Source organism: Phocoena phocoena, chromosome 15 (genome assembly GCF_963924675.1).
Source record: "Phocoena phocoena chromosome 15, mPhoPho1.1, whole genome shotgun sequence".
NCBI lineage: Eukaryota > Metazoa > Chordata > Mammalia > Artiodactyla > Phocoenidae > Phocoena > Phocoena phocoena.
This window is the reverse complement of record NC_089233.1, coordinates 41,049,968-41,072,980: the sequence shown is the minus strand read 5'-3', so window position 1 is coordinate 41,072,980 and position 23,013 is coordinate 41,049,968. Positions and strand designations below refer to the sequence as shown.

General features: G+C 42.0%; 1 protein-coding gene across 1 annotated transcript in view; it reads right to left on the bottom strand.

Moving 5' to 3' along the window:
• The window catches only part of CFAP61 (cilia and flagella associated protein 61), a 250,975-nt gene that overhangs the window by 152,244 nt on the left and 75,718 nt on the right, over window positions 1-23,013 (bottom strand). The window contains exon 12 of the mRNA XM_065892819.1: window positions 19,506-19,645. Coding sequence (XP_065748891.1) covers window positions 19,506-19,645 — 140 coding nt within the window. The remainder of the gene's footprint in view (window positions 1-19,505; window positions 19,646-23,013) is intronic.

Sequence of the window (23,013 nt, the reverse complement as noted above, 5' to 3'; positions counted from 1 at the left end):
ACTGAGCCTGCGTGCAGCAACTACAGAAGCCCATGTGCCTACAGCCCGTGCTCCACAACAAGAGAAGCCACCGCAATGAGAAGCCCATGCACCGCAACGAAGAGTAGCCCCCGCTTGCCGCAAGTAGACAAAGCCCCAGTGCAGCAACGAAGGCCCAACGCGGGCAAAATAAATAAATAAATAAAAAGCTAAGTCAGATCATACCACTCTTCTACTCAAATCTCAGTAAATGCAGGGGTTTTAAGCTCTTTTATGCCAAGGACCCCTCTCAGAAAAGTGTTTTTAAATGCACAAAATAAAATATGTAGGATTACACTCTATAGCCTCATTAAACGACATGACTCAGCAGTGATCTAATAATCTCCATACTTTTGCTGTATAAATAAGCATACGCCTTAAGCAACATTTGCAGATATCTGCAAATCCCACGATATGACAGGATAGGAAAATACCTGTTGTTTCAATGGAAGAGAAAGTTACAGGTGCTACTGATACTATTGTGGTTTGTTGCCTACTTTTACAATGGAAGGAAATGCTAGATTTTATGTTAAGCCTTAATAAAAATAAAGATGCGGTTTTCTCCTGAATTCTCCCCGTGGACCAAGGTTAAGGGCCTCAGCAATGATTCCCAAAGTCCTAGGATGGCTGAGCACCCCTCCTCTGGGATCTCTCCTCTGACTCATCTCGTATTTTTCTCCATAGTACTTCTTACCTTCTATTTATTTTGTTCATTGCTTGTCCCCTCTCACTAAAGTAAAACTTCACGAGGATAAGAATTTGGGTCTGTTTGCTCCCTGCTGCCTCTCCTTGGCCAGACCAACACCTGGCACATAGTAGGTGCTCAAGTAACATCTGTTGAATGAGTGAGTTATACAGTTTGCATGTAGACGGCCAGAGCATTTCCCCCAGGCTTCTGTGCATGACAAACACTACAACTGAGTTATTAAGAGTGTTAGGGGAGCCACTGTGCTGGCCTTTGCTCTCTGGGTTGTGGGCATCGTCCCCCTCCACCCTACCCTCCCCAAGCCAGGCTCACAGCTCAGACCACATCATGGTCCACTCTGAAAGCCCAGGGCTCTTCCTAGCGCACAGCAGTGCTCACATGTTCAAAGGGAAAGGGGCCATTTTACTGCCAAGTATCACAAAAACTCAAACGTTATTTCATTTGTTTGTCCTTGAAAATCTACTGTCGATTAGGGAACACAACCATTTTGTGTTATATTGTGAAGCTCTCACCTCTGCTACTTACATTTGCCAAAGAAGAGTGTTTCACAATTTACATGAAAGTTCCTGGACTTTCAGGGGAGGACTGAGCAGCAGCGGCATGTCTGTGCCCTGCTCTAAGGCCATGCTGTCCAGTCTGGAGGCCACAAGCCACACGTGGCTGCTGAGCGTTGAAAGGTAGCATCTCTGGATCCAGATGTGCTGTCCATGCAAGATACCCACTGAATTCTGCAGACTTGGCCGCAAACGAGAATGCAGACGATCTCACTGATACATTTTTATACTGATTATATTTGAAAGCAATAATATTTTGACTACAAAGGGTTAACTGATAAATATTACGATTAGTTTTGCCTACTTCTTTTTGATTTTTAAATTACTGAGGCTATTAGAACACTTAAAATCACATACTCTGCGGCTCACTCCGTAGTTCTATTGGAAAAGGCTGCTCTCTATTGCTTCGTGTTTGCCTCTGAACGCTATTTTTCAATTGTTTTCCGCTTAGCTCAAAAAGCAGAATGTAGTTTTGCTCCACAAGTGACCTCTTCACCAGGGCTCTAAGGCAAGTGGCTGGTGTGGATACGACCTGCTTACACATCAGGAGCCTGTTAGTTCTGCTTTTACCAGGAATAAGATGATGGGGACCTAGAGACGGCAAAAGGGAAACTGTGGCAATAGGTATGTGTCCTAATTGCTTTTATGTGGCAATTGACAGGAGCACCCAGAAAAAGAGAAAAATTAATATGCATAAGAAACAGATCCTCAATTAAAATGCATGCCTTAAAAATCAACGATTCAGGCGGCTTTATTGAGAATGACTCAGTCAGTCATTCTGACTCAGTCAGCCAGACGCTGACTCAACATTCGCTGCGTGCCCAGCATGTCCTGGGTGTTGGGAATAAGACAGTCCACAAGGCCTGCCCTCGTGGAGCTGACCTACTATTGATTCCAGAACTATCTTCAGAGAAGTAATTCTGAAATCCCTTCAAATTTTAAATGATGAGAATGAGGTTAGAAATGGACGGGTGTTACGCAGACCTCAGTCTGTGTTTTAGCCGTAGAGGGCCTCTGGAAAAATAAAATGACTTCAAAAGAAAGTTGTAGCAGAAACGAACTCAACATTGTAAAGCAATTATACTCCAATAAAGATGTTAAAAAAAAAAGTTGTAAGGATGCTTAGTATTTTATTCTCAACATGTGCGATCCTTAATTAAAATGAAATTTTTCTTGAAATATATATGGATGTCACACACGCATGCACACACCAAAAGGAGACTGCATTTACTGTCAAATTATCGAGCAGCTATCTTTATTTCTTGCCATATTTTCAGATAAATCATAAAGATTAAGAATAGTCAATTGAGGGTTTGCAAAATGATGTCAAGACCTTCTGTGGAATGAACTTTTAATGTGCTAAATAAATATCCAAAGAGACAAAGTTCATTTTGATGTTTACATATCAGAATTGGGGCCTGGCGGGACTGAAACAGAGGGCGGGCCCACCAGATATACCTAAACGTGGTCCCACTTTCATCTCTCCACAAGTTTGGAATGAGGAGTTTCTGATATTCATTCTTTCATTATAACCTCTATACTGAGCCCCTTCCTCTCTCCCATATCCAGGTGCGGAACCAGGAAGGAAACCACGTCCCCAGCTCCCACCTGTTATACAGGTCGCCTTGCACGACCTTCCTGAAAGTGAACACGTGCTCAGTCACCAGGATGGTTTAGCCATTCTTTCCTCAAGGGCTCACACGTGGTTCTAAAGCCACCTTGAATCAGAGAGGCACTTTGCTGTGGCTGTCCTCATCCATCCACAGGGCTTCCTTCAGCCACAGAAAAAGCAAGGTCTCCCGAGGGGTCCTGCATGGGGCTCCCATGTTTCCTGACCCTTCCCCGTGGTGCTTCACCTCCCCACGGCACTACTCTCTCACACGTCCTCCCTCTGATGTGCTTGGATGCCTGGGGAAATCTAGCCTCTCCAGGAAGAAATGATGTCGCCCTTGCCCACTGGTCCCTTCTTGGGTCTGGAAAGTTTTGATTCCCAGGAGTTTTTCTTCTCCTGCTTTTGGCAGACTCTGGTCTCAAAGGTCAGAATTTATAGCATTTAATCAGACTGCATGCATAACAAAACAGAAAATCATACATACAAATAGAAGGGAAAAGATTTAACAGTTGATTTTTCGACCCTAAGTTGAACAAATGAATGATTTTAGACACCTAGCAGTCTATGTGTGTGTCGTCCCTTGGCCTTGCAGAATATAGGGCAATTTTTTGATGCCAGTAAATTAAAACTAAATGATGGAAAGAAGAAAAAGTAATTTGAGTCTTTCTGAATTCCAAAGGAGTGATCTATGTAATAGAAACATAAAATAATTCGGCAGCCATCAGCATTTCAGTTTAATCCGAACAACAAAACAAAACAATAACCACAAAATAAAGTTCCTCTTGCCTTCAAGGAAGCTGATTAAAAGCACCAGAAAGACTGATATCCCTAAAACACCCTCCGCGACAACATGAGCCCAAAATAGGTATAACGGTGACGTCCTAGAAAAAGGTGACAACCAGGCATGAGTGAGTCACCCACGGAAAAACACATAAAACAAAAATACTGAGGGAAGGAAACATTTAAAAGCCAACTACCTAACGGCATTTTTATTTGCTGAGCAAAGTTGACAATTGGTGGTATGACTCAACTTAGCTGTCAATATTTATTCACAGAAAATCATTTCTGACACAGTAAATATCAGTTGGATGAGTAAGTTCTAAACATAGTCTCCTAAATTAAAAACGGCAAATTTCAGAAAAACATGGTTTGGAAGGGCAGGAAGATGGAATAAGTGGCTGGTTCACCCAAATGTGTCCTCTGCTCATGAATAAAGAAGGAGGAGAGCCGGGGTGATGATGAAGGACGGGCAGCAGAAGGAAAAGGAAAGACGTTCTTGTACCAGCCTCAGGTTACATGTGGAAACATCCCAGAGATCACTCAGTGAAGTACAATGTTAAAAAGCATTTAGTTTATGCACATTCCAAATGAAAGCTAACATAAATATTGAGAACCGTCCTCTCAAAGACCAGCAGCCACAAAGGAAACGAGAGGGGCCCTCGCGTGGAATCTGTTGATGAGAGAGGTGGCATTGCGAGTGACTGAGTTAGTGATTTGTCCCCGTGCTCAGCAGCATGGCCAAAGGGCAGGTGACAGACACAAATATAACTTCCCAAGGGAAGAGGAACGCGATTGGGTGGGAGACCAGGACACGAGGTCATGAAATTTAGAGTAACCAAACTTAAGGGCATGAACGATCCATCCCAAATGTCAAGAGAAGTGAAACAAAAACAATGGAAGGACATGATGTATTTTAAAGCCACGGCAGGAAAACCGTGGGTGTGGAGGGCCGTGCCCACCTGGCTGTTCCCCTGCCTCCTTCCCCCCCACCCCACCGCGCACCTGCATCTCTCATCCCTCTTTGCGGTCACCCTCATGCTTACACACACTGTGTCTTCTCGCTCTTCTTTCTTTATGTCTTTCTCCTCCACCTGGAGTGCAGGCACCATAAGGGCGAGGGTTTTTGTCGGTTTGGGTCACTTTTGCTTCCCCAGCACCTTGGATGGGGGCGGGCACACCCTGCACACTCAACGTCAAGAACAGGGTGAATGAGGGGGGCGTGGACCTGTGGCCTCTGGGAAAGAAAGCCCACCTGCTGCCAGCTCCCCCCCTGTGGTGATCACAGGTGTCAGCCATCAGGCCGACATGAGGGACGCCAACTTCAGGCTGGGGGACACGGGGGAAGCAGAGTGGACACGGAAAGAAGCCAGGATCCCGAAGGTTCAAACCCCAAAACCCTGCCCATCTCCAGACTTCCCAGCTATGGAGGCCAATGACTGCCCTATGGCTGAAGCCATTCTGAGTTGGGGTTTCTTTTATTTCCAACTGAAAACATTTCCACTGATAATCTAAGTTTTAAAATTTCAAAAGATGGTTTTAGAAGAACTCATGTTGTGAGAAGCATGTTTATGAAAAGACAAGAATTAGATGCAATGTACAGCACAGGGAATATAGCCAATATTTTATAACTTTTATGGGGTATAATCTATAAAAATATTGAATCACTATGTTGTATACCTGATACTAATGTAATATTGTAAGTCACCTATACTTCAATTTTAAAAAAAGAATTAGAAAAAGAGAAGAGAAATTAAAGCATTACTTTGTATTAGATAAAAATCCACAAGACTGCCATTGTTCAAATATTCTTATAAAATCTAGCCCAGGGGTCTATTTATGCAATATAGAAGGGCCTTAAGAGCTCAACAGGACCTTGATTTAGATTCTTTCCAATACCAGAGTCTCTGGAGGGTTGCAGCCTTAAAGACAAAGAAGGCTGACAGCGAAGGCAGACAACGAAGGAAAACAATGCCTTTCCAGGCGGACATTTGATTTTCCTCCCAGGTGCAGAGTGGGGTTTGGCAGCGTGCGGACTTCCGAGCCCGCTAGCGGCGTCTGCCTCCCAGGTGGGACCCGCCATAACCTGACTGCGACCAGCTCTGCTTAATTTACTCCACGGAAGGCCGCACCTGGGAACCGGCCACCTGCCTCCAGTGCAGGTTGGGGAAGAGAAAAGGCCTCGGGCCTTGCGCCCCGACCCTGGGTACCGTGGGCTTGTGCCTTAGACCCAAGGTTGTCACTTTCAGCACCAAGTCTGTCAGGCAGACAGCAGTCCAGCCGCCCACTAGCACCGCCACCATCAGCTGCATCCCGGCCTCGGGGGAGGCAGCGGAGGGAAGGCAAGCCCCAGCCAGCCCACTGCAGCAGCACCTATAGCCCCAGTGTTTGGTGTCCTGGATTTCTGACCTCCATAACTCCTTTTTTTCTTAGTCATTAAGACACCTGTACTGTCTACTAAAAATCACATTGATTGGCTGAGCTTCAAGATGGTGGAAGAGTAAGAGGTGGAGATCACTTTCCTCCCCACAAATACACCAGAAACACATCTACACGTGGAACAACTCCTACAGAACACCTACTGGACGCTGGCAGAAGACCTCAGACTTCCCAAAAGGCAAGAAACTCCCCACGTACCTGGGTAGGGCAAAAGAAAAAAAGAAAAAACAGACAAAAGAATAGGGACGGGACCTGCATCAGTGGGAGGGAGTCATGAAGGAGGAAACGTTTCCACACACTAGGAAGCCCCTTCGCGGGCGGAGACTGCAGGTGGTGGAGGGGGGAAGCTTCAGAGCCGCAGAGGAGAGCACAGCGACAGGGGTGCGGAGGGCAAAGCGGGGAGATTCCCGCACAGAGGATCAGTGCCGACCAACACTCACCAGCCCGAGAGGCTTGTCTGCTCACCCGCCGGGGCGGGTGGGGCTGGGAGTGGAGGCTTGGGCTTCGGTCGGAGCACAGGGAGAGGACTGGAGTTGGCAGCATGAACACAGCCTGAAGGGGGCTAGTGCACCACGGCTAGCTGGGAGGGGGTCCGGGAAAAAGTCTAGAGCTGCCGAAAAGGCAAGAGACTTTTTCTTGCCTCTTCGTTTCCTGGTGCGCGAGGAGAGGGGATTAAGAGCGCTGCTTAAAGGACAACTTCCCTGGGAGAACGCACGGCGCGCCTCAGGCTGGTGCAACATCACGTAGGCCTCTGCCGCCGCAGGCTCGCCCCGCATCCGCACCCCTCCCTCCCCGCGGCCTGAGTGAGCCAGAGCCCCCCAAGCAGCTGCTCCTTTAACCCCATCCTGTCTGAGCGAAGAAGAGACGCCCTCAGGCGACCTACATGAAGAGGCGAGTCCAAATCCAAGCTGAACCCCAGGAGCTGTGCGAACAAAGAAGAGAAAGGGAAATCTCTCCCAGCAGCCTCAGGAGCAGCAGATTAAATCTCCACAATCAACTTGATGTACCTTGCATCTGTGGAATACCTGAATAGACAACAAATCATCCCAAACTGAGGTGATGGAATTTGGGAGCAACGATATATATATTTTTTTTTACCTTTTTCTCTTTTTGTGACTGTGTATGTGTATGCTCTGTGTGTGATTTTGTTTGTATAGCTTTGCTTTTAGCATTTGTCCTAGGGTTCTGTCTGTCCGTTTGTTTTGTTTTTGTTTTTTCCTAGTATAGTTTTTAACACCTGTTATCATTGGTGGATTTTTTTGGTTTTGTTGCTCTCTTCTTTCTTTCTTTTTTTAAATTTTTTATTACTTTAAAAAAGTTTTTAATAATTATTTTTTATTTCAGTAACTTTATTTTATTTTACTTTATTTTATTTTATCTTCTTTCTTTCTTTCTTTCTTTTCTCCCTTTTATTTTGAGCCGTGTGGATGACAGGCTTTTGGTGCTCCAGCCAGGCATCAGGGCTGTGCCTCTGAGGTGGGAGAGCCAAGTTCAGGACACTGGTGCACAAGAGATCTCCCAGCTCTACGTAATATCAAACGGTGAAAATCTCCCAGAGATCTCACCTCAACGTCAAGACCCAGCTCCACTCAATGACCAGCAAGCTACAGTGCAGGACACCCTATGCCAAACAACTAGCAAGACAGGAACACAACCCCATCCATTAGCAGAGAGTCTGCCTAAAATCACAATAAGGCCACAGACACCCCACCACCAGACGTGGACCTGCCCACCAGAAAGACAAGATCCAGCTTCATCCACCAGAACACAGAACACAGGCACTAGTCCCCTCCACCAGGAAGCCTACACAACCCACTGAACTAACCTTAGCCACTGGGGACAGACACCAAAAACAACAGGAACTACGAACCTGCAGCCTGCAAAAAGGAGACCCCAAACACAGTAGGTTAAGCAAAATGAGAAGACAGAGAAACACACAGCAGATGAAGGAGCAAGGTAAAAACCCACCAGACCTAACAAATGAAGAGGAAATAGGCAGTCTACCTGAAAAAGGAATTCAGAATAATGATAATAAAGATAATCCAAAATCTTGGAAATAGAATGGAGAAAACACAAGAAATGTTTAACAAGGACCTAGAAGAACTAAAGAGCAAACGAACAGTGATGAACAACACAATAAATGAAATTAAAAATTCTCTAGAAGGGATCAATAGCAGAATAACTGAGGCAGAAGAACGGATAAGTGAACTGGAAGATAAAATAGTGGAAATAGCTACTGCAGAGCAGAATAAAGAAAAAAGAATGAGAAGAATTGAGGACAGTCTAAGAGACCTCTGGGACAACATTAAACACACCAACATTCGAATTATAGGGGTCCCAGAAGAAAAAGAAAGGGACTGAGAAAATATTTGAAGAGATTATAGTTGAAAACTTCCCTAATATGGGAAAGGAAATAGTTAATCAAGTCCAGGAAGCACAGAAAGTCCCATACAGGATAAATCCAAGGAGAAACATGCCAGGACACATATTAGTCAAACTATCAAAAATTAAATACAAAGAAAAATATTAAAAGCAGCAAGGGAAAAACAAAAACATACAAGGGAATCCCCATAAGGTTAACAGCTGATCTTTCAGCAGAAACTCTGCAAGCCAGAAGGGAGTGGCAGGACATATTTAGAGAGATGAAGGAGAAAAACCTACGACCAAGATTACGCTACCCAGCAAGGATCTCATTCACATTTGATGGAGAAATTAAAACCTTTACAGACAAGCACAAGCTGAGAGAGTTCGGCACCACCAATCCAGCTTTACAAAAAATGCTAAAGGAACTTCTCTAGGCAGGAAACACAAGAGAAGGAAAAGACCTACAATAACAAACCCAAAACAATTAAGAAAATGGTAATAGGAACATACACATCGATAATTACCTTAAATGTAAATGGATTAAATGCTCCAACCAACAGACATAGACTGGCTGAATAGATACAAAAACAAGACCCGTATATATGCTGTCTAAAAGAGACCCACCTCAGACCTAGGGACACATACAGACTGAAAGTGAGGGGATGGAAAAAGATATTCCATGCAAATGGAAATCAAAAGAAAGCTGGAGTAGCAATTCTCATCTCAGACAAAATAGACTTTAAAACAAAGACTATTACAAGAGACAAAGAAGGACACTACATGATGATCAAGGGATCAATCCAAGAAGAAGATATAACAATTGTAAATATTTATGCACCCAACATAGGAGCACCTCAATACATAAGGCAAATACTAACAGCCATAAAAGGGGAAATCGACAGTAACACAATCATAGAAGGGGACTTTAACACCACATTTTCACCAATGGACAGATCATCCAAAATGAAAATAAATAAGGAAACACAAGCTTTAAATGATACATTAAATAAGATGGACTTAACTGATATTTATAGGACATTCCATTCAAAAACAACAGAATACACTTTCTTCTCAAGTGCTCATGGAACATTCTCCAAGATAGATCATATCTTGGGTCACAAATCAAGCCTTGGTAAATTTAAGAAAATTGAAATCGTATCAAATATCTTTTCCAACCACAACGCTATGAGACTAGATATCAATTACAGGAAAATATCTGTAAGAAATACAAACACGTGGAGGCTAAACAATACACTACTTAATGACCAAGAGATCAGTGAAGAAATCAAAGAGGAAATTAAAAAATACCTAGAAACAAATGACAATGGAGACACAACGACCCAAAATCTATGGAATGCAGCAAAAGCAGTTCTAAGAGAGAAGTTTATAGTACTGCAATCCTACCTTAAGAAACAAGAAACATCTCAAATAAACAACCTAACCTTACACCTAAAGCAATAGAGAAAGAAGAACAAAAATACCCCAAAGTTAGCAGAAGGAAAGAAATCATAAAGATCAGATCAGAAATAAATGAAAAAGAAATGAAGGAAACAATAGCAAAGATCAATAAAACTAAAAGCTGGTTTTCTGAGAAGATAAACAAAAATTGATAAACCATTAGCCAGACTCATCAAGAAAAAAAAAGGGAGAAGACTCAAATCAATAGAATTAGTAATGAAAAAGGAGAAGTAACAACTGACACTGCAGAAATACAAAGGATCATGAGAGATTACTACAAGCAACGGTATGCCAATAAAATGGACAATCTGGAAGAAACGGACAAATTCTTAGAAGAGCACAACCTTCTGACACTGAACCAGGAAGAAATAGAAAATATAAACAGACCAATCACAAGCACTGAAATTGAAACTGGGATTAAAAATCTTCCAACAAACAAAAGCCCAGGACCAGATGGCTTCACAGGAGAATTCTATCAAACATTTAGAGAAGAGTTAACACCTATCCTTCTCAAACTCTTCCAAAATATAGCAGAGGGAGGAACACTCCCAAACTCATTCTACGAGGCCACCATCACCCTGATACCAAAACCAGACAAAGATGTCACAAAGAAAGAAAACTACAGGTTAATATCACTGATGAACAAGGATGCAAAAATCCTCAACAAAATACTAGCAAACAGAATCCAACAGTGCATTAAAAGGATCATACACCATGATTAAGTGGGGTTTATCCCAGGATATGCAAGGATTCTTCAATATACGCAAATCAATCAATGTGATACACCATATTAACAAATTGAAGGAGAAAAAGCATATGATCATCTCAATAGATGCAGAGAAAGCTTTCGACAAAATTCAACACCCATTTATGATAAAAACCCTCCAGAAAGTAGGCATACAGGGAACTTGCCTCAACATAATAAAGGCCATATATGACAAACCCAAAGCCAACATCGTCCTCAATGGTGAAAAAGTGAAACCATTTTCACTAAGATCAGGAACAAGACAAGGTTGCCCACCCTCACCACTATTATTCAACATAGTTTTGAAAGTTTTAGCCACAGCAATCCGAGAATAAAAGGAAATAAAAGGAATGCAAATCAGAAAAGAAGAAGTAAAGCTGTCACTGTTTGCAGATGACATGATACTATACATAGAGAATCCTAAAGATGCCAGAAAACTACTAGAGCTAATCAATGAATTTGGTAAAGTAGCAGGATACAAAATTAATGCACAGAAATCTCTTGCATCCCTACACACTAATGATGAAACATATGAAAGTGGAATAAAGAAAACACTCCCATTTACCACTGCAACAAAAAGAATAAAATATCTAGGAATAAACCTACCTAAGGAGACAAAAGAGCTGTATGCAGAAAATTATAAGATACTGATGAAAGAAATTAAAGATGATACAAATAGATGGAGAGATATACCATGTTCTTGGATTGGAAGAATCAACATTGTGAAAATGACTGTACTACCCAAAGCAATCTACAGATGCAGTGCAATCCCTATCAAACTACCACTGGCATTTTTCACAGAACTAGAACAAAAAAATTCACAATTGTATGGAAACACAAAAGACCTCAAACAGCCAAAGCAATCTTGAGGAGGAAAAACTGAGCTGGAGGAATCAGGCTCCCTGACTTCAGACTATACTACAAAGCTACATTAATCAAGACAGTATGGTACTGGCACAAAAACAGAAATATAGATCAATGGAACAAGATAGAAAGCCCAGAGATAAACCCACACACATATGGTCATCTTATCTTTGATAAAGGAGACAAGAATATAGAGAAAAGACAGTCTCTTCAATAAGTGGTGCTGGGAAAACTGGACAGCTACATGTAAAAAAATGAAATTAGAACATTTCCTAACACCATACACAAAAATTAACTCAAAATGGATTAAAGACCTAAATATAAGGCCAGACACTATCAAACGCTTAGAGGAAAACATAGGCAGAACACTCTATGACATAAATCACAGCAAGATCCTTTTTGACCCACCTCCTAGAGAAACGTAAATAAAAACAAAAAAAAAAACAGATGGGACCTAATGAAACTTAAAAGCTTTTGCACAGCAAACGAAACCATAAGCAAGATGAAAAGACAACCCTCAGAATGGGAGAAGATATTTGCAAATGAAGCAACTGACAAAGGATTAATCTCCAAAATTTACAAGCAGCTCCATGCAGCTCCACATCAAAAAAACAAACAATCCTATCCAAAAATGGGCAGAAGACCTAAATAGACATTTCTCCAAAGAAGATATACAGATTGCCAACAAACACATGAAAGAATTCTTAGCATCATTGTTAGAGAAATGCAAATCAAAACTACATTGAGATATCATCTCACACTGGTCAGAATGGCCATCATCAAAAAATCTACAAACAATAAATGCTGGACAGGGTGTGGAGAAAAGGGAACCCTCTTGCACTGTTGGTGGGAATGTAAATTGATACAGCCACTATGGACAACAGTATGGAGGTTCCTTAAAAATCTAAAAATAGAACTACCATACCACCCAGCAATTCCACTACTGGGCATATACCCTGAGAAAACCATAATTCAAAAAGAGTCATGTACCAAAATGTTCATTGCAGCTCTATTTACAATAGCCAGAACATGGAAGCAACCTAAGTGTCCATCAACAGATGAACGGATAAAGAAGATGTGGGTACATATATACAATGGAATATTACTCAGCCATAATAGGAAACGAAATTGAGTTATTTGTATTGAGGTGGATGGACCTAGAGTCTGTCTTACAGAGTGAAGTAAGTCAGAAAGAGAAAAACAAATACCGTATGCTAACACATATATATGGAATCTAGAAAAAAAAAAAAGTCATGAAGAACGTAGGGGTAAGACGGGAATAAAGACACAGACCTGCTAGAGAATGGACTTATGCACTTGAGGATATCGGGAGGGGGAAGGGTAAGCAGGGACAAAGTAAGAGAGTGGCATGGACATATATACACTACCAAATGTAAAATAGATAGCTAGTGGGAAGCAGTTGCATAGCACAGGGAGATCAGCTCGGTGCTTTGTGACCACCTAGAGGGATGGGATAGGGAGGGTGGGAGGGAGGGAGACGCAAGAGGGAAGAGATATGGGGATATATGTGTATGTATAACTGATTCACTTTGTTATAAAGCAGAAACTAACACACGATTGTAAAGCAATTATACTCCAATAAAGATGTTAAAAATAATAATTTTTATAGATTTTCAAAAAAAAAAAAAGAGCATAGGGAAGAAGCCAGTTCTGATATCATGTTCCCTTTATGAGCTGAACGATCCTACAGGCAAAACTACCATTCCTAACATTTGTAAAGCTCTTTGTGTTGAGAACTTAAAGAATTAAAAATCTAAGCTTGCTCTAGAGAACAGTGACCTGCTGCCATGGCCACAAGAGAGACAGGAACAAGAGTAAAAGTGCAAAGTGCAAAGACTGGACACGCTGAGAACCGGGTGTGCAGTTGTCAGTGGGCTGGCGACAAAACTCACAGCAACAAAGGAAAGCTCCCAATGAGGGCTCAGATGGGAATGGTGACAAAGGTCATGATCTTCTAAAGGCACAGAAACTACTTCGGTTTGTAAGTCTTTAATTTTTCAGAAAAGAACCCAGGTGTACATGATTTGCTCCAACTTTATACGTAAGTGATTAAAACAAAACAAAAACGAAGCTGACACTGCAAATGGTTGCAAAGAAAAACTAGGGCCATGCTGCAACCAGGACTAATTTCCAGACAAGTGTTGAAAGTCTCATCGTTTTAAAAACTTAAACTTAATTGTTAATAAAAGCAATACATGTACATAGTAAATAAGAGAGAGTGTACAAGAAAAGAATATGACTGGGAATTAAGTAATTAAGCCACTAAGAACAAGACCACTACCTCAAGCAGACCCATGGCCTGACCCTGATCCCCTGTCATCTGGTTGCTCTCATCAGCGTGTATTTATTCATAAAGAGAAGCCCAAGTCGTAAGAAAATGCCACCGATACACTCTATGTAAGAATGCAGAGAGCATAAAGAACATTCTAATGAAAGTTTCACCTGAGTCATAGTAAAATTTAAAATCTCAGTAATTAAAAATTAACTACACTTTCTATTATGGAAGTAATGCATGCTCATAATTTTTAAAAAATCAAACATAAATGAACAACCCAATCTTAAAAAAGGGCAGAAGATATGAACAGACACCTCACCAAAGAAGACATACACATGGCAAATAGCAAATGAAAAGATGCTCAACACCATAAGTCAGTATGGAAACGTGAATTAAAACAAGATACCACTACCCACCTATGAGAATGGCGAAAATTCAAAACACTGACAAATGCTGGCGAGGATGTGAGGAAACAGGAACTCTCCTTCGTTGCTGGCGGGAATGCAAAATGGTGGAGGACTTTGGAAGACAGTGAGACAGTTTCTTACAAAACTCAATATTCTTACCATACAATCTAAAGTTGTGCTCTTTGGTATATACCCAAATGAGCTGAAAACCTACGCCCATACAAAAACCTACACATAGATTCATAATTGCTGAAATTCATAATTGCCAAAACTTGGAAGCAACCAAGCTGTCCTTCAGTAGGTGACTGGATAAATAAAATGTGGTCCATCCAGACAACAGAATATTATTCAGGGCTAAAAAGGAATAAGCTATCAAGCCACGAAGAGACATGGAAGAACATTAAAATATTCATTACTAACTGAAAGAAGCCAATCTGTAAAGGCCATGTACTGTAGGATTCCAGCTATGACATTCTAGAAAAGGCAAAACTATGGGGACAGGAGAAAGACCAGTGGTTGCCAGAGACTGTGGGGAAGGAGAGAGGGATGGATAGGGGGAGCAGAAGGCATTTTTAGAAACTACGCTGTATGATAGTATGGTGTTGGCTACGTCATTGCACATTTGTCCAGACCCAGAGAGTGTACAACAGAAGAGTGAGCCCTCGTGTAAACTGTGGACTCCGGTTGATAATGGTGAGTCCCTGTAGGTTCCTTGATGGTACAAATGGTGTAGCCCTGGTGTGGGATGTTAACTGTGGGGGAGTCTGTGGGGGACTGGGGAAGGGGTCTGTAGGAACCCTCTGCACTTTCTGCTCAGTTGTGCTGTGAGCCTAAAACTGCTCTAAAAAATAAAGTTTATTAATGAAAAAAATCAAACGGAACCGACAGACATAAAGCAAAGAGTATGTCGCCATCTACACCCCTCACGTCTCTGTCCTGCTCCTCAGAAGTGCAAAAGGTTAATAAAGTCCCGTGGACCCTTCTAGAACATCTTTACATATGCAAGATAAAAACTAGATACGATGGTCCCCCAGTTTCCCTCTCGCCTTCTCCCTTTCAATAACTGAGTCAACTGAGTTTTTGCCGGGCGCACATCTGACCTCCAGCAACTTGTCCCCCGGCCTCCCCCGCGGCTCGGCAGGGCCATGCAACCAACTTCCTGAGCACAGACTGTGACGAGAAGTGATGTAACTTCCGTAAGAGGACAGTCTTCCCCTCCCTTTCTCTTTGCACCCTTCCCCGTGGCTAAAATGTGACTACGGTGCCCTAAGCCGGCTGACAGCACCAAGAGGAAAAGAGCTCACTCTGACGGCGGTCTAACACTTGTGTGCCCCATGGGCCCCTCTGACAGTCTGGGGATGCTCGGGACCCCTTCTCAGACTGATGCTTTTCAACGTGTAAAATCAAAGACAACAAATTATATCAAGTAGAGCTATCAAAATGTTTTTTAAAATGTGTGTTTTGGTAATATCTGTGCCTCCTCATTAATGCATCAAGTAACAAGTTTTGGTTGAGAATAAATTTACTGAAATTTCAAAGTACGAGGAGCATCCATATTTTGAGACATCTGCGACAACTGTAAGGTGATAGGAGAATATCCGTGACTTCCACGGGCTACAAAGTCACGGCTTCGCTGACACTTCTGAGGTTTGTTGCCTCCATTCACAGTGGAAGGACACGTCAAACTTCAATCAGAGGTTAGTAACAGAAAGATGTAATTTTTCTTCCCATCCAAATTCGCAGACCCCTGACTCTCCACACAGACAGTAGGTGAGACCCTTGCTCTATGAGATGGAGGAGCAATGAGAGAAGTAACTGGGTCCTTGGACAGCTTCGTGGGGAAAAGCCATGACTTTCCTTAGACCACCTGCTCCTGTCTGGACCACTGTGTGGTAGAGGCAGAACTGTCCTCTGGCTCAAGCCACTGTGCTTTAGGGTCTCTCTGCTACAACAGCTTTACGCTAAAAACACAGCATAGGAAGCAATACGTGAGGCAGTTATGAGTTGGCTCTGGAAGCCGGCTGCCTTCGTTCCAGTTCCAGCTCTGCTACTTTCTGCTGTGTACATTTTGGAGTAGTTACTTAACCTCTCTGTGTCTCAGTTTCCTTACCTGTAAGATGGGGGTAATAATAATGGTATCTAGCTAATAAGGTCACTGCGTAAAGACACATGGAAAGTGATTAAGAAAGTCCTTGAAACACTACAAACCTTCCATAAATGTAAGCTGTCATTACGATTATTACTATTATCATCTGACCCTTGCTTTTCTCACCATCCCAGCTATTATTCCATACAGTATGATATAGATCTGTTTTTATTTTTTCAAAATCTGCATAATAATGTACTGAATGAATATGCCAAAATTCATTTAACCATTCCCCAATTATAAAGTGATCGTTTAGAAGGTTCCTCAAAGTTTCACTTAAAAGGCTAATATATCAATTATAGAGAAAGCTCTCTGAAATTACTCTACCAATCCCTTTGTCACAAGATTTTGTAGCAGCTTTACTGAGGCATAATTTACATACAATTAAATATACCCATTTGAAATGCACAGTTTGATGAGCTCCATAATATTTTGTAAGAATGAGACTATGTGAATAAGACAGCTTGAAAAAGTTAAATTATAGAAAATGGACGGTATTGACATTGTTCCTGTAATAGATCTACTGTTCACTTCCTATTGATCGAGTTGGTCCTATCCCAAGATGGAAGTGTGGGGAGCAGCTCCATTGCCCATTTCTCCAGAAAAGCCTCCACATTTGTATAGGTGATGCACCCCTCCCCCACCCAGCCCTGAGCTTTGGGACCAGACCCAAGGATGCCAACCAGCAGCCTCTGACCCGGTGATGGGTTCAAAGTCAGCCAGCAGAGGGCCAATCTGAGCCACTGAGATGCAGTAAGACTTCTGTGTTGGGGCTTCTGAACAGAAGCATCCCCACCACTCTTCACCTGGTGGACTTAAGTGATAAAGGGTCTGGAGCTACCTCACTCATCCCGCAACCACTGTGTCTGAGAAGGGGTCAACTCGGAAGAGATAGATCCAACAGAGCTAATAATCCACGTATGGAACCTGAATTGCCCTCGGAGTCTTCCCTTGGTTCTGTGTAGTAATAAATTCTCCAGTTACTTAAGCCTATTTGATGGGTTTCAACCACTTGATATATCCAAGGTTAGTATAGGAAAATTCCAAAATTTAGGCAATGTGAGAAAGGAAATTAAAAATCACCCATGACAGTCCTCCTACCACCCCGAGGCAACCACAGGCCATCTCTAGCGCCGCTGGCCGTGTTCCCCAGAAGGCAGCCTCACACAGAGATCTGCATGCTGGGGGTGATAAGGGTGGCTCCTGGGACCCTCCACACCTATGGGGAGGGGCAGGGCAGGTCGGGGCAGAGGTGAAGACGGACTGCAAGCCACGGGGTCACAACAAATGCCCAGCTGACACCTCGGGGCGTCCTGGCCCTGGGAAGACCCTTCAGAGGTGTCCCTCCCCCGCCTCCACACACACAGACTAGTTGCTGGATGCAGGCTGCCCTCGGGAGGGCGGACCTTGGGCAAAGCCCTCTCTTCTGTCCAGGGCAGTCTCCTTGGCAGGGGACCCAGCTTTGAGCTGGTGGCGTCCACACATCCCGCAGGTGCGAAATTAGTCCTGAATGAGGGGGCCTGGGTGGCATGAACTACATCTGCACGTGTCCTTTTAGTCTACTTTGTTCATGCATTTTTTCCTTCTTTAGAAATTTTGGTCATATTTAAATGCTGTTTTATTTGATAGGTTTTCTACCCTAACATCACATTCTGAGCATTTTCTAATCATTAGATATTCTTAAAATGAACTGTAAGCATAGTTACAGGTTACTTCCTATAGGTACCACAAAGTATTTAAACATTCTCTTTACTACTGGGTGTTTAGAGTATTTCCAATGTTCTTTAATCCTCAGATGTAAATTTTTGTTTGCATCTCTGCAACAAGTTTCCTAGGATATGTTTCTAGGACTGGAAGTAAAGAGTGAAAAAATATAAACTACCTTAATGTTCTGGCCAAATTGCCCTTTGAAATTTTATGTCTATTTACATTCTGACAAGAGTTACATTTTTCTCATTAGAATTGAATGTTTCTATATTCTAATTCTCGCCAACTGACCAAAAATGATGTCTTATTCTTGCTTTTGTTTCTTTTCCCTTATCAGCAATAAGTTTGAAGCTTTTTTAATATCCACTGATTTTTTGTTTCTTTCATATGCAAACAGTCTGGCCATTTGTGTGTGGGGGGGTTAGTTTTTCTATTTTGGTGTTAAATAGTCTTCTAATTGATTTATTAAAGCTCTTTATATATAAAATATACCAACCTTGTGTCTGTTATATTTGTTAAAAATATCCTTCCATTAGTCAGCTGCATTTTAATTAAATTAGAGTGGTTCTGAAGTTTCATATAGTTAAAAAAAAAATCTTAATTTTTTTCTTCCATGTTCTAAAAAGACCTTCCCCATCCTGAGGCACAATCAAGTTCAATCTTCACTCACACTCCTTGTCTAGAACTCAGCGCTCTTCCTCAGGAAAGCTTCCTCTGACTGGGCTGAATCTCCCAATGATACGTCTCCATAGTCCCACAGACCCACTGCTGGTACACCCATCACAGATGCAGTTTTACTTTTACAGGAGTGTTTATAAGCTTTGAAAGGATGTGTGACAACCAGTAGGCTGTTCACTGCTGTATTCTCAGAATCTGGCCCAGAACCTAGCACTGTAGGTAACAGTTTCTAATTTTTAACTATTGCAATATCTACATTTAACTCTTCAATCACTTGGGAATCTATTTTACTGTAGAATATGAAGAACATTTCTATCTTTATTTACAAAATAATCCATTTACAAAATAATCCTTCCTTTTCTCACTGTAACACAAATGCCGTCATATACATCAGTCTATAATACCTTTACACACAGACACACGTCCAATTCTTACTCTATTGGGGTCTGCGGTGGGACTCTTTCTTGTGTTACCTTGTTCCAGCCATAGAAATGTCAACATGGCTATTGTTTTGACTATTTTGGAGTTAGATTATGCTCTAATATCTGACTGGACCAGCAACTTTCACCATGACTCTTCCCCTAAATGGACTGGTTAAAATCACTTGATCAAGTCCTCCGCCAATAAGACAATTTTAAAAATAAATCATTAAATTAAAATGTCACGGAGCTCCTGTTCCCTTCTCTTTTTTTAACTTCATGGACTATCTTTTGGCCAAACGCGCATCTGCTTACTTGAGCAATCCTGCCCGATGGAAGACGTAGAGGTCCTGGTCCAGGGTGCAGTTGTTGAAGGGGACAATCTTCACGAAGTTCTGTATGAGGACAAACTCAGGGGTGAGATGTGGCAGAGAAATGACGCAGAAGTTCTTGTCCTGGCATGATTGGAGACGAGATAAAAATCATTTATCACTAAACAAATTCCTGCCATAAAACACTAAATAGGAGTAAAATGTGTAAAGGAGATGGTATTCAAGTTAAAGATTCCTATCATTTGGAAAGTAATCAGAAAATTCAGGGGATAAGCAATTGCAAGAATATGGAGAAGGGCTTCCCTGGTGGCGCAGTGGTTGAGGGTCCGCCTGCCAATGCAGGGGACACGGGTTCGTGTCCCGGTCTGGGAAGATCCCACATGCCGCGGAGCGGCTGGGCCCGTGAGCCATGGCCGTTGAGCCTGCGCGTCCAGAGCCTGTGCTCCAGAATATGGAGAAAATATCTGTGTTTGACTGAAACCCGAATAAAGGAATATTGTGAATCATAGGACCCATTCAGCACAGCTCTTTTCCAGAAGTAGAGTTTTAAACTAAGGACGTTTGCGTTTGCAAATTCACTTGTATCCAGGAGTGATGAGGCTGCTCAGTGTCATGGCAAAGGCCCTGGGTTTACCAAGAGATGTTGCACCAGCCGCCAGCCGTGGTCCCCACCTCTGTGAGATGAGAACGTGGTGCTCCAGCCTTTTTCTGCTCTAAAGTCCTGTGATTACACATCAATGGATGTCTGTGTATTTTATCATGGCACGGTCCCACTTGGGTGATGAGATCTAAGGGCGAGTTAACCTGGGCAGTGGGATCTGCGTGTCCTGACCTGTAACTGCGCTGTCCAATATGCTGGCCAGGAGCTGAGTCTGGCCACCGAGCATTTGGAATGTGGCTAGTGAGACTGGGGAGCCGAATTTTTAATTTTATTTCATTTGATTAAATTTACATTTCAAAACTGATACTTGGGAACCCTCCTACGTTGTTGGTGGGAATGTAAATTGGTGCAGCCACTATGGAGAACAGTATGGAGGTTCCTCAAAAAACTAAACATAGAGCTACCATATGATCCAGCAATCCCACTCCTGGACATATACCCGGACAAAACTCTAATTCAAAAAGACACATGCACCTCAATGTTCACTGCAGCACTATTCACAATAGCCAAGACATAGAAAAAAATCAAAATGTCCATTAGATGAATGGATAAAGGAGACATGGTATATATACACAGTGGAATACTACTCAGCCATAAAAAAGAATGAAACAATGCCATTTGCAGCTACATGCATGGACCTAGATATTATCATACTACGCGAAGTAAGTCAAAAAGAGAAAGACAAATACCAAGTGATATCACTTATACGTGGAATCTAAAATGTGACACAAATGAACCTATGTACGAAACAGAAACAGACTCACAGACATGGAGAACAGGCTTATGGTTGCCACAGGGAAGTGGGTGTGGCGGGAGGTTGGACGGGGAGTTTGGGGTTAGTAGATGCAAACTATTACATATGGAATGGATAAACAACAAGGTCCTACTGTATAGCACAGGAAACTACATTCAATATCCTATAATAAACCATAATGGAAAAGAAAAAAATAATAAAATAAAAACTGATACTCAGTTCAGTTATTGGAAAAGTTTTATGTATGGTTAGAACAATTTGGGTATGTGAATCTACTCGTTCAACTGTAAATTTTATAAAATCTAGAAGCAGAGTGAGGATTTCTGATGACAATTTAGTGCTTGTATAGAGATGTGCCCTAAATGTAAAATACACATTGGATTTTAAAAACTGAGAAAATGGATGTACAAGATCTCATTAATACTTTTGCATACTGATTACATATTAAAATCATTAAATTTTGGACATATTGCATTAAGTAAAATATATTATTAAAATTGATTTCACCTGTGTCTTTTTACTTTTTTTTTATAATGTGGCTGCTGGAACATTTAGAGTTTGTCTATGGGACAGTGCTGCCATGGACTGTCTGTGCTCCTCACGTCCACCATGACCCTCTGCCAGGTGCCTGCAGAAGCAGCTTGCTCTTCCCAGAGTTAATTTGTCCCTTTGGCATCTCACCTCCTCCTGAACCCTGTGAAGGCCTTGCCTGGGCGAATCCAAAACCCTGGGGACACATGTGCAACCCAAAGGAGTGAATCACTCTTTCACCTGATCTTCCTTCTTTCTAGCAAAATAACACAGCTCCTTCTGGGGAACTTGCGAGTCACGTTGTCGAAATACTCAAGCTGAAAATAAGGACTAAGTGCCAAGCCCTGGGGGGCTTCCTCTGGGAGAAATGAGTAATTCCTACCATATGATCCAGCAATCCCACTCCTGGACATATACCCGGACAAAACTCTAATTCAAAAAGACACACGCACCTCAATGTTCATCACAGCACTATTCACAATAGCCAAGACATAGAAACAACCAAAATGTCCATTGACAGATGAAAGGATAAAGGAGATGTGGTATATATACACAATGGAATACTACTCAGCCATAAAAGAGAATGAACGTAATGAGTTGCTTCAACATGGATGGGAAGGATTAAGGATGAAGTGACGAAGCTATTTTGTTTCTGTCTACCCATATCCTGAAATAATTAATTAAAAAGTAAACATGTCTTTTACTATCTTAAAGCCAGCATTGCTTTTGTAATAATACTGAAGATCTGTCTCTGCATGGACTTCAAAATAGGAATGAATTGAACTTACTGAATTTACTTTGGGGCATCTCGGAGGGAAGCCGGCTTGCGAACCCTCCCTCAGGGTCATCTACAGTGTTTTATGAGCTTCAAAATTAATCCAAAAAAATTACGATGGAAAATATCATTGCCAAGTCTTCATCATCTTAACAAAATGAGGAAATACAATCTATGATCACATAGCTTTCAGGCAACAGAATTAAACCTATTTTGTTTTTTAGCCTTGGTATAAAGAACATCGAGGAAAAATAAAAAAATAGATAATTTGCCTGTAATTAGCTAACTGAAGAAGCACGGTTGTTGACTTGACTAAACTGATAGACCAGCCATGGAAAAAGTCATAAAAATCCAATTAAGGAACCTAAATTGTCTTCTTGCCCCACTTTCTTCCCTCCCATAAAGTGATGAGAGGTTGGTCAGAATCTCTATCCCTTGACGACCATGAAACAAAAGTGGAGGAGGTGGCCTGGACACCCTGAGATGGAGAACCTTGTTTGCACTTGTGTGCCTGCCTGGGGCCATCCACCAACCAACCGTAGAGGGTCAAGTCAATCCCATGTGTCAGGCGACACCAACCAGAAGATCAACTGCAAGTTCCCACTTTCCTACCCTCAGAAAAGCAATCTAATGGTGTCAGCATTCTTTGAGCCAAAGCAAACTATAAAGTAATACAACAGTCTAACTCACTTTAGAGTAATTCCTGACATTTTCATGTACTACCAGCATTCTATTCATGATTTGATTGTAATAAGACACTGATGAAGCAA